Source organism: Ostrinia furnacalis, unplaced genomic scaffold (genome assembly GCF_004193835.3).
Source record: "Ostrinia furnacalis isolate ACB-3 unplaced genomic scaffold, ASM419383v2 OfSCF2928, whole genome shotgun sequence".
Lineage (NCBI taxonomy): Eukaryota > Metazoa > Arthropoda > Insecta > Lepidoptera > Crambidae > Ostrinia > Ostrinia furnacalis.
The window spans coordinates 49240-61992 of record NW_021133167.1 but is presented as its reverse complement, the minus strand read 5'-3'; the positions used below and the strand labels follow the sequence as shown (position 1 = coordinate 61992).

The following is a 12753-nucleotide window of genomic DNA, read 5'->3' as shown; positions in this document are numbered from 1 at the left end:
AATAGTTTTTGCGTGAAAGAGTAACAAACATCCAGACATCATGACATCCAGACATCCAAACTTTCGCCTTTATAATATTAGTAGGATATTTCACAATCCAAACTAATATTTACTATTTAGCATTTACTTACAGTAAATATTAGTTTGGATCGTGAAATATTTAAAATAAAATAAAGAATAAAACAAAATAGGGTTTCAAATTACCTATCTATAATCTAATATTATAAAGAGGTAAAGTTTGTGTGTTTGTATATTTGTTAAATTGTAAGGGGTAATCTCGGGATCTACTGAACTGATTTTAAAAAATCTTTCAACAATAGAAAGCCACATTATATCTGAGTGTAATAAGTTATATAAAAACCAAAAAATTCCACGCGGGCGAAGCGGCGGGCGGAAAGATACACTCGCGAGCAAAAGTATGGAATCACTTACATGAAGTTGTGACAACAACTTCATGTAAGTGATTCCATACTTTTGCTCGCGAGTGTAGTTTATTTATAATTATGTAAGAGCATAATTATTAAAGTCGAAGTCAAACATTCTTTATTTATAAAATTTGTTACAGCAAATATAAAAGCTTACTAAATGTTCGTACCACACGTATTACAAAAAATGGTTAAATGAAGACTTACCGTTCTATATAAAATCGCTGATTTTACTGCCTGTTACGAAAAAGTAATCCCACAAAACACACACGTTTTCACTAATTTTCGCGATAGATGTTATGGCGGAGACGTCAGGTCAACAGCCATTCAGAGTGCAGCTATTGTTGTCCGTGTAAAATAAATACGGAATTGTTCAGAAACCATGGGAAAGTAGAAATAAATCGTACCTAAAGAGTAAATAACGAAATAGTAAATGAGAGCGACTCATTTTGTTTTTTTGCTTTAAATTGCCAATTCATTATGACACCCCATAGAAAATCAATTTGATACAGAAACTGCGATTACTGTAGAACGATAATACAAAGAAATTTACAATAATTTAGTTACGTATCGCATTTTATGAAACAAAAACACATGAAAAAGCTAGGGTGGCAAACAGATTTTTGTATGAAAGGTAAAAAAGGACTATTTTTAAAATATCTAAATATTTGGTAATAAGTAGGATTATAGCTATAATTCTTCGTTATCTTAAAGATTAATATTCATCCTTCAAAATTGTGTGTGTGTTTTTTTTGTGTGATGATTTATAAATATAAAAGTTTTGAACTGTTTCAAAGCACACTTTTTTTTTTCAAAATGTACATTTTTTTTGAGAAATACTCACTTAGAAATAAATTTGTTGTAATATTAGTTCAAAGTTGTGCCTTCGCGAGTTACCTGGAAATCGGGCTTTCGAAATTCGCTGTTTTCGTAGGCAAAAATCCAATTTGAACGAGATTTTGTCAATAGACATTCCGTAAAAACGTATGATAATTACGATGATATAAGTGAAAAGAAGCTATAACAATAAATTATATGACTAAAATCATTTCGAAATCTGCCAAATTCTCGATTTCTGCATGAAAAATGTGACAACGCTCTTAAGCGCATGAAAAAACGTAGCGTGATGAAAATGAAATGGGACTACACACAGTTGTGTTGTGCTGCTAACTTTGTCCTACTAATATTATAAATGCGAAAGTTTGTACGGATGTCTGGATGTCAACATGTTTGTTACTCTTCCACACAAAAACTACTGAACGGATTTTGATGAAACTATACAGTATTATTGTTAATATAACCCAGAATAACACATACCCAGGCTTTGAGTTATTCGTCATCTCGCACCTCTAAAGATGCGAGTTGGCACGTATTGGTCCTCTTTTGTCTGTTGTCACACACAGGTTTGTCTTGTTAATTCTCACCTATTTTTTTTTGTATAGGAAAGGCTAAAAATAAAAAAAAAACTTCTGTTTATGGTTTTTAATAATTATGAGATAAAATAACAAACAACAGAAAATAAAAGTTTACAAATAATATAATAACAACTTCAAATATTAAAGTACCTTGGTAAAAATTAGAAGTTAAGTTAGTACCCACACTATTCTAACTATATTTCTTGCAAATTCACAGGCTTTCAACAGGTTATTTCTTTCTAATAAATATCTTGTATCATTTTTACTTAGATCATCTTAAATCATTGTGGTATTAACTATTACTTAGTTATTAATCCACAACTGGAGCTTGCTATAAAATTTCTTTTTCATTCATTACTTCTTAATTAATTTACTCTTCAATCAATTTCATCTATATCCATATCTTCTTCATTAATTTCAACAAAACGTTCTAGAGGGTAATTTGATTGCAAACTCCTTATTATTTCCTGCAATTTCAGGTTTCTTGATTTAAGATGTCTACATCAGTCATACAGTCGTCTTAATTTTATATTTTTTTTAATTAATTCGTTTTTATCGGCTGTGACTTTGAATAATTCTTTTTTTAATTTAATGTTTCCTGGTATCTCCTTTGCACATTCTAAATCTGAAACCACAGAGCACGAAATCGCCGCGCGCCGAGCGGGCAGCGCGGCGATTCCATGCCCTGTGTCTGAAACATATACAGGTTTTGTAGGAGGTAGTGGGCGCTGGTTGTGTTCAGGGTTTTCAGAGGACTGGTTGCTTTCAGGGTTTTCATATGGCATAGCATTTTTTTTAAGATATTTTCGTCCAGTTTTGGTGAAATAATAATCTTCTTCCCGGAAGTGTTTGGAACAAATTGATGTATGTTTAGGTACCCAATCTTTTTCACTTCTATTTTTTTGGATGAATTGTATCCATTCGTCTCGTTTACTGTTTCCAGGGTGAGGGAGTCTATAAAAGAAATATGTAATATAAGAAGAGTGATACTAAATCATTTTCCTGTAAAATGTACTACTCTAGTTTTAGTTTTATTAGTGCCAAAATAGTAAGACTTCTATCTTTTGTTATTATGCATTACCATTCCTAGATTTAACTTACTTATGAAAAGTTACGCCGTCTGAAGATTTGTTGTTTGTTTTAATATTATTACTGCAATATCGCAGTACGCAGTTGGTCATTTTTGCACTAATTCAGTATCTAAAACAATAAAATCACAAACATTTTATTTCTTAGTAGTCGTTTAAATTATTGTAATGAGTTAAAAATAATTACCTGCCTATTTATTTCTTTGTTTTCGTAAATTAATTCCGAAACAAAAACAAAACAATTTTTATAGAGTGGCTGTCAATGTCAAACAAGTGTCAATCAAATAATTTTTTTTTCCTCCAAAAACTTCTCTGGGCCTCTGGGCTGGGTCCAACCTTTATTTCATACTTTATTTTAATGTCTCTTTATTTACGGAGTTTGAACTTAATAGTGGACTGGTACACATAATTTACTTGAACCATTTGTTTGTATTGTTATCTGAAACTAATTACTGTAAAGAAATTATTTTATCATAACTTAATTTGGCCAAACGACTCAGTTTACGAACGTGGCACTGTTCTGTCAACGTCAACCAGCTGTTTTGCTTGCTGTCAGTATTTTTTTTTGACGTGATCAAAATAATCTAAATGCGAATCTATTTACATAAAACACCAGTTTTTACTAGGTAATGTTGAATATAAATAAACTGATAGCGCCGTGACGTCGCTTTACATCTTTGCTTTGGTCTTTATCAGTGCTCGATGATAATTTTCCTCAGTCAATATAGGTTAAGTTCGTGCAATTGACTTTAATACTACTGTACTGTTTTATAATGTTTAGTTGGAGACAAACCTTGTTCGCGGTTGTTAAAGGCAGCAATAGTGCATTGCGGCATCTAAACTTAAAGGAAATAGCGATAAGTCAGAGCAGAAGTGCATCAACTATGGGAGACAAGTTCAAGCTACCCAGTCGGTTTGGAACCGGCGAAAAAAGTGTGTGGTAAGTTTTATTTACATGTTCGTTGCGTAACTATAGCCGGAGTTTATTGCCACGGCTCATGGGATGTATGATAAATGAACTGTGAAGTGCATGAAGATTACATAACCAATTATCCTTGTTTTGTAGAGCAATTTTATTTATTAGGACAACCAAGGAAATGAATTATTATAATTTTAACTAACTATGCTTAGAACTAAGTATGCATTTATTTTAAATTGTTTGTTTTGTATTTTGTATTTATAATTTTTCTGTTAATTATTTATTAAAAATTTCGGAATAAAAATAGATTAGCAGATTGAAAATATTTACGTAGATGGGTGCCTAAATAAAGTTATTAACAAATAATAATAAAAGGTATGAAATATTAGCACTTTGTAACATTATTTAACTTTCCCTAGAGTGCCACTTCATTTTCTTTTGTAACATATTTTGTAGTTATTTTGTAGTTAAAATTTGGAAAACTTAAAATGGTTAAGTACCTACTTATCCACATTTTTAGTTTAGTAATTTACTGCATACTCAGTCATTCCGTTACAATTTATTTACAACAGAAACAGTTCCTGGTGATAACCTTATGCCCTAAGATACCATTTTGTAATGTAGCACACTACATTCTAACTCTAATCATTATTTTTATAACTGAGATAACATCTTATGAACCAACAGCTGTCTTGATAATTATAATATTTTTTAAATTACAAAGATTCATTGAAAACATGTTCAATTGCAACTTATCAAGGATGATAAAACACAGTCTAAAAAAAGCAGATATTCTGAAAAAATATCTTATTGTTTTATTTTATCTGTTGTTTACCTCAAAACATGGCACACTATCTTAACAAATTGATTAATTCAATTAATGAAGAATGTTCACTAATTTTGTTTTTTAGCTTTTTGTATTCTGTAAAGGTTTCAAGTGATTTTGCACACCTAGTAACATTTTCAATTATAGTACCTAATAGCTATGATAATCATCAACATCATTTCAGCCATAGGATGTCCACTGCTGAACATAGGTCTCCCCCAATGACTTCCACATCGCACAGTTGGTAGTGGCCTGCATCCAGCGCCTTCCTGCTACCTTTATCAGGCCGTCGGTCCACCTTGTGGATGGACGTCCCACACTGCGTTTTCCGGTACGCGGCCTCCATTCCAGAATCTTGTTGCCCCATCGGCCGTCAGTTCTGCGTACTATGTGCCCTGCCCACTGCCACTTCACCTTGCTAATCCGTCGGGCTATGTCAATGACCTTAGTTCGTTTACGGATCTTCTCATTTCTGATTCGATCTCGTAAATAAACACCTTATAATAAAACATATGATTTTATCATTCATTTGCAGGGTTGAATACATCCAATTGGCAGCTGAGTACAAGCCAGCGGCGAATCTCGGGCAAGGGTTCCCTGACTACCCTCCACCGGAGCATGTTACCAAGGCGTTGGCAGAAATTGCCACTGGCGATAATTGCCTGCTCAACCAGTATACGAGAGGCTTTGTAAGTGGACCAAAACTTATTAATATTCATTAAATGGGCAATTCCAACCAGCACAGGGGAGGTTATTGAAATTAATCAATCTGTAAATGGAATCCCTCCACAAAATGAAGTATTAACTCCATACAAAAAACTTTAGAACGATGGCTTAGAAATTATAATTGTCACGTTTTGCCACTTATCTAGGCGTGGCAGGAATAACTTTGTTTTAAATTAAGGTCTACGCCTAGACGTAGACCACCGATTTTTCGTCGGCCGATAGTTTAGTCGGGCAGTTAATCAGTATGGGCATGTATGGAAGTGCGCACAATACACCGATTTGGTATCGGCCGATTCTTCATACTAATTAGAATCGGGCCCAAATATCGGCCAATTAAAAATCCGTGGTCTGCGCCTAGACTAACAAGATAGTAACAAGAATATTATTCAAGTGTGATAATTAGCTTTCAAATGTGATGAACTACTTAAACACATTTGCATAATAATGAAGCAATATTCTACATAGATAAGGCATTTTGTATTTGTTTTGTCTTCATTAGATCTAATTTCTACTAGAGCAAGCAAGATAAGATCCTTGAACAACTTATTGTACCATTTTCAATTTCCTTGTAATTTGCTTAAGAGATTTTGAAGATCACCTAACTGATTTAGATGCTGGACGTAAAAACCATCCCTTCACAGCAATTTATAGATAGACTAAAAGAACAGAGAGACTAACCGCGATGTGATAGACTATGATGGCCTAGAATACCTTATATTCTACTAAAGCCCGGTCTGTGAGCACGTAGAATTTTGTCCAATGACCCCAAGCTACCCATTCTTATCGCTCGCGCGTAATTATGTTGCTGTCGCGCTCGCACACTCACTGCGGGCGCCCGTCGCACAGTCGCGACAGCAATACTATAATTACGCGCGAGCGATAAGGATAGGTACCTTGGGGTCATTGGACAAAATTCTATGTGCTCGCAGACCAGACTATAGTTTGTATAATATCTATCTTTCTTTTCAGGGCCATCCAAGACTGGTTCAGAACCTGTCAAAGGTATACTCACCACTCATTGGCAGACAGATAGATCCACTAAATGAAATACTAGTCAGTAGTGGAGCTTACGAAGCACTGTTCTCTGCGATATTAGGTTTGGAAATATTTCCGTACAGTTATCATAATACTGAATTTATTCCACCACTTCTTCTCAACATTAAGTTGTCCTGAAGTGATGGCAAGTGGCGACGGATAATAAAGATCTGAAAAGGCCTTACCTCCTAAATTGAATTTGATTTCTGAAGCGGCAAGCACCTGGATGCGGGCAGCGCAGGACCGATCGTTGTCGAAATACTTGGGAGTCTTTTTTCAACCACGCGACTATTCCCAACACTCGTTACCATCGCTGCAATTTCTGTGTAGCCAGGATCTACAGCTTGACCGCCAATAAAAATCAACCAGTGAAGGCCAAGTTTGTCCCGGGGGAAAGATGAACTGTCATTGGGCCCGCAACGAAATTAATCACGCCTTTGTTCAGCAGTGGGCGTCTTTTATTTAAACAAATGAGAGAACATTTTTAAAACGGTCGTCCTTAAAATTCTGATTAATATGAAGTTTTAAATTCCAGGTCACGTGGACAAGGGTGATGAGGTAATAGTGATCGAGCCATACTTCGACTGCTATGACTACATGATTAAATTCGCTGGAGGCGTCAGCAAGTTTATTGCTTTGAAGCCTGTGAGTATTATACCTACTGTAAAAACATTTAAAAAAACTTGTACCTGGTCTATAACGTAAGAGCCTTCATTAACGAGGTGCATCGTTTTTTCATAGAGTTCCTATGGCTTTTTCCACCTTACGGATCTACTATCAAATTAGCTCTATGATATCATTATATTGCATTGTCATCAGAATTCATGAAGTGGCTTTAATTACAAGTATACAAGTATTTTTATTTTATTTATTTTTATTTATCTTTAAGTATACATTGGGTCATAAAGGATGAATCACACTTATCAATCTGGAAACGGATCGTAAACTTATCAACTCGAGGCAGTCAGTATTATTTGTATGAAACTCCGTACTGCAACGCATACTTATCCGTACCGTAACGTAAACGCCTCACCTCGCGGAAAAGGTTCCTGCCTTTCTGGGTTGATAAGTGTGCTATGACCTTTAACCTGAACAACTTCTATACTCTCTCATAGTAATTCTCGTACTCCAAGTCACTTTTTTTTTCTTATTGTAAAAACTATTTCCTTCTTCCAGAAAACAAACTCCCCAAACATGACGTCAGCAGACTGGGTGCTAGACGAGAAAGAGCTGACGTCACTTTTCGGTCCGAAAACCAAAATGTTGATATTGAACACCCCCCACAATCCGCTTGGAAAAGTGTTCACTCGCAGCGAATTGGAGGTGATAGCGAATCTGTGCAAGAAACACAATGTGCTGTGCTTGTCCGACGAGGTGTATGAGTGGATGGTGTATGAGCCCCAGAAGCATGTTAGGATAGGTGAGTTTTTATTTTTTATCATGTACAGTCGCGGAATGAAAAGGTTCGTCAGTTTTCAAATTGATTCCTTCAACGAATCGTGAGCACATAATATTACCTTTTGAAACTATGTTACAGAATAATCTCGAGTTAGAGAAAATAATCTTTAACTGTTCGTCAGTAAAGTTCAAAATTATTCAGATCAAAGTTGTTTGAAGATTTATCTTGTCAAGAAGATTATAATGATTGATAAACTAAAACCTTCTTGTTGGTTCAACCTGCCATTATTATTTCTATTAAATAAAAAAACTATTGTCAATTGGTCAAAGTCATTATTGCATTGCACTGATGGGATAGAAAAATAAACAAGCAAAACCTTATTCGTTAGCAAACGTCATATTTATTTATGTTAGCAGCACTGTTTCTTGCACTGTTATGTTGGCAGGTTTGACTCTTACAGTACCCAGTGCAAGCGAAAACCGACACTAAGGTGATGAACCTTTTCATTCCGCGACTGTACATACTTTTAGTTAAGTTTTTCAGGTCATTTACCGACTAACTTTAACATAACTCGGCGCAAAGACTCGTGTTGTAATAATAAGACAATGCATATCTAGTCCAGTCATTACGTACATTCAAAAAAGAAAATGAATTTGCGCTTCTAATTTTTTAATATGTTGTAGGGGATGCCTAGAAAAGCTTAACTTGAGATTGTCGACCAAACTTTCCTAGGAGCTTTCGCCGCCATGTTGAAAAAAGGGGTAAAATTTGTTTTTCGGCAATAACTCGGCTATCCGATGAGACTCGAAAATTTTTGTAGGACACTTTTTGTAGCTTTCTTTGTGCTCTACAATAACGCCCGAACCATTTTTAGCGTATCATGCATCGTTATCGAGATATCGATCGATAAAGTCAAAAATTTTGGACACAAATTATTTCGGAATAATTAAATAATTAACGTCAGATACGTACAACATAACTTCGAAGGAAAGGTTGCAATCATATTCGACGGTTATCCGACTGATATGACACTCGCTGGAACGAAAACTTCGGAAAGAGTACGACGTTCGAGAAAAAACCAATCGCCGGAGTTCACATTCGATGAGACAACTACTCCAAAAGTTAGCCAGGAGAAGTTTCTCACAAGGGATCAAAACAAGAACCAACTAATACAAATGCTTTGCCGTTACTTAAAAAAAAGTAATTAAAAAGTAATTAAAAGTAATTAAATTTTACTTTTTACTTTTTAATTAATTATTTAATTATTTCGGAATTTTTCATATTTATTAAGACCCAAAGAAAAAAAAAGAAAAAAACAAAAATTGTGTCCAAAATTTTTGACTTTATCGATCGATATCTCGATAACGATGCATGATACGCTAAAAATGGTTCGGGCGTTATTGTAGAGCACAAAGAAAGCTACAAAAAGTGTCCTACAAAAATTTTCGAATCTCATCGGATAGCCGAGTTATTGCCGAAAAACAAATTTTAAGCGTTTTCCAAGATGGCGGCGAAAGCTCCTAGGAAAGCTTGGTCGACAATCTCAAGTTAAGCTTTTCTAGGTATCCCCTACAACATATTAAAAAATTAGAAGCGCAAATTCATTTTCTTTTATTTGCCTTTTTTTCGGACGAAATGACTGGACTAATCACAGTTATTAAATTTTTAGCGTTAAGAGTCGCATCTCAAACCTATCCATCAGACTGATTCATCCAGTATCTAAGTAGCTCAGTTGGAAGAGCAGTTGCCCGGCAAGGGAAGGTCGTGGGTTCAATTCCCGCCTTAGGCAGTTCGATTTTTTCAAGTTATTTATAATTTTCAAATGCATATCACGTTTACACTCGCACTACTCACTGATTATGGATAACGTGACGTCACACGACGATGATGTGACGAGGTATAGCGTTGACAGAGCTGTCACAGTACAACTCTGAAATCTGGTGACCATTAATCAGTCATACCTTCACTACCGTAGTTTCGTTAAACAATCGTTAATAGCTTAGGATGTTTTTAATATTGTTTATTATAGTAATGAGTGGACTACGCACGATAATCAAAATACCCTTATTAACTACTTAACTATTTCCAGCGACCCTACCCGGCATGTGGGAGCGTACGATCACAGTGGGTTCCGCCGGCAAGACGTTCTCAGTGACTGGATGGAAGATCGGATGGGCGTACGGGCCCGCCGCACTGATGCGCCATCTACAAGTTGTGCATCAAAACTGCGTGTATACTTGCGCCACGCCTATACAGGTGCGTCATTCAATGAGGGCTATCGTTTTCAACCGACTTCAAAAAAGGAGGAGGTTCTCAATTCGACCCGTATGTTTTTTTTTTTTCTATGTTTGTTACGCGATAACTCCGCCAATTATGAACCGATTTGAACAAATCTTTTTTCGGCGTATAGGTAATACCTCAAGGGTGGTCCCATTTAAATTTAATAATAGAAAAAACAACCCCCAAGGGTGGAAAATTGGGGATGAACTTTTTTATACGCAATATCTCCGCCGATTATAAATCAATTTGAACGATTATTTTTTTATTGAATAGGTATTATCAAAAGGGTGGTTTCATGCGAATTTGAAGAAAATATTTCATCCCCAAGGGTGGAAAATTGGAGATGAACTTTTTTATACGCAATATTTTTAATTTTTAGTTTTTTTTTGTGTTCACGCATTTGAAGTCGGTTTTATTTTTTTTAAAAGTTAATTATTATTATACTTAACAGTTGGCACCCCTGGCGATTGACAGGACCTTACTCTACAGTGGCGCCATCTTAATGAGTGCAAATGCGATAGTCCTCCTACCACTTTAGCGCTCACAAGTTGGCGCCACTGTCTTCGCGACTAGCAAGTGACAGGACCTTACTCTACAGTGGCGCCAACTGGTGAGCGCTAAAACGATAGCCCTCATTGTGTGCTTTATATCCGCGGCGCAAGATTCCTATTCGTTTCTAGCCGGGCGTAGTCTTGCGCCATCTACAAGTTGTTCACCAAAACTGCGTGTATACCTGCGTCACGCCTATACAGGTGCGTCATTCAATTGTGTGCTTTATATCCGCGGCGCAAGATCCTTTTTCGCTTGTGACTGATGTACGGGCCCGCCGCACTCATGCGCCATCTACAAGTCGTGCATCAAAACTGCGTGTACACCTGCGTCACACTTATCAACCAACTGTGCACCTTATCATGTTGGATCTAGGTTTATATTCGCTTGTGGTTGGGCATACGGGCCTACCGCACTCATGCGCCATCTACAAGTCGTGCATCAGAACTGTGTATACCTGCGTCACGCCTATACAGATGCGTCATTCAATTGTGTGCTTTATATCCGTGGCGCAAGATCCTTTTTCGCTTGTGAATGGTGTACGGGCCCGCCGCACTCATGATCCATCGCCATCCATCATACCTGCGTCACGCCTATACAGGTGAGTCATTCGATTGTGCACCTTATTCATACTGCTCTAGGTCTATATTTGCTTGAATGGAGCTGTATCACTCATGCGCCATCTACAAGTCGTTCACCAGAACTATACAGGTACGTCATTCAAAAGCGAGCCTTATGTCCGCGGCTGTAGGTCCATATTCGCCTACGGGCCCACCGCACTCATGCGCCATCTACAAGTGGCGTATATGTGCATCATACCTGTGCAAATGCGTCACTCAATTGTGCACCTTATCACCTCGGAAATAGGTCCATATTTGTTTGGGGCCGAGCGTATGGACTCGAAGTTCTTGTGCGCCACCTGCATGTCTTGCACCAAAACTACGTGTATACGTTCGTCACGTCTGTGAAAGTGCATCACTCAACTGTGAGATTAATGCCTGTTTTCACCAATATTCCCTAATTTTTAAGTGACCCATATGTTACCGTAAGGGTAACTTAAAAATTTGGGATTGATGGTGAAAACGGGCATAAAGCTCATAGCAGACTTATAAACTCGGAAAGGGATCAACACCGTATCTCCTTTCGAGGGCTGTCATCGCCTAGAGCGAGCTATTTACCTTACGGTGCGGATAAGTATAGTTTCTTGCTGTCTGAATACTGACTGTCTCGAGTTAATACGGTTACGATCCCTTTCCGGTTTGATAAATGTGCGACGTCCTTTATGCAGGCGGCATTAGTTCCATTTCCCCTTCCACGCTTTTCACTACATCTTTATTGCCTAAAAACTACTGGTGACTAGATCTTTCTTATTTCCAGGAAGCCGTAGCCCGTTCCTTCGAATACGAGCTAGCCAGATACAACACTCCCGACTGCTACCTGTTCTCGCTCGCCCGTGAATTATTGCCAAAGAGGGACGCGCTCGTCAAGACCCTGCGAGAGAACGGGTTCAACCCCACCGTGCCCGAAGGAGGCTACTTCGTTGTGGCCGACTGGACTAAACTTGGTAAGTTGAAAATGTTCTTTTTGGGAGTAATTTCCTTGCACGAGCTAGCTAGCTACAAGACTAGATTGCTACCTGTTCTCACTTCGTGGTGGCCGACTGGACTAAACTGGGTGAGTTCATCATCATTTCAGAAATAGGACGTCCACTGCTGGACAAAGGCCTCCGAATAGATTTCCACAAAGACCGGTCCTGCGCCACCCACATCCAGGCACCCCCCGCGACCTTCACCAGATGAGTTGACCTAGGTGAGTTGAGTCAAATCAAATGGTCTTTTTGTGAGTAATTTCCTTGTACGAGCTAGCTTGACTGCTACAAGAGGAAGGATACTACGTAGTGGCTGACTTGAATTATCTGGGTAAGATGGCAATGAGGGCTATCGTTTTAGTGCCCACATGGTGCCACTCTAGAATAAGGTCACTGTCACTTGCTAATGGCGAAGACAGTAGCGCCAACTGGTGAATGCTGGCTGAAGCAGTAGGACTATCACATTTGCACTTATCAGAATAGCGCTACTGTAGAGTAGGGTC

At 37.4% G+C, this 12753-nt stretch overlaps 2 protein-coding genes across 2 annotated transcripts in view; one reads left to right on the top strand and one right to left on the bottom strand.

Moving 5' to 3' along the window:
- Positions 1–2343: 2343 nt before the first annotated feature.
- Positions 2344–3153, bottom strand: LOC114356793 (THAP domain-containing protein 3-like). Its single transcript, XM_028310150.1, has 3 exons — positions 3116–3153; positions 2942–3040; positions 2344–2794 (listed from the first exon to the last, which is right to left on the bottom strand). The coding sequence occupies exons 2-3, from the start codon at positions 3019–3021 to the stop codon at positions 2344–2346; spliced, it is 531 nt and encodes a 176-aa protein (XP_028165951.1). The 5' UTR covers positions 3022–3040; positions 3116–3153.
- Positions 3154–3446: 293 nt separating this feature from the next.
- Kyat (Kynurenine aminotransferase) overlaps positions 3447–12753 on the top strand; it is a 10463-nt gene continuing 1156 nt past the window's right edge. Inside the window, exons 1-8 of the mRNA XM_028310152.1 lie at positions 3447–3554; positions 3710–3868; positions 5209–5362; positions 6369–6495; positions 6970–7079; positions 7611–7854; positions 9923–10089; positions 12040–12226. Of these exons, the coding sequence (XP_028165953.1) occupies positions 3517–3554; positions 3710–3868; positions 5209–5362; positions 6369–6495; positions 6970–7079; positions 7611–7854; positions 9923–10089; positions 12040–12226 (1186 nt within the window). The 5' untranslated portion in view covers positions 3447–3516. The remainder of the gene's footprint in view (positions 3555–3709; positions 3869–5208; positions 5363–6368; positions 6496–6969; positions 7080–7610; positions 7855–9922; positions 10090–12039; positions 12227–12753) is intronic.

Bases quoted from the DNA above. Each gene is read 5' to 3' on its own strand.
- LOC114356793 (XM_028310150.1), bottom strand. From the start codon at position 3,021: ATGACCAACTGCGTACTGCGATATTGCAGTAATAATATTAAAACAAAC. The intron at 2,795-2,941 runs GTAAGTTAAATC...TTTCTTTTATAG, and splicing joins GACGGCGTAACTTTTCATAA to ACTCCCTCACCCTGGAAACA.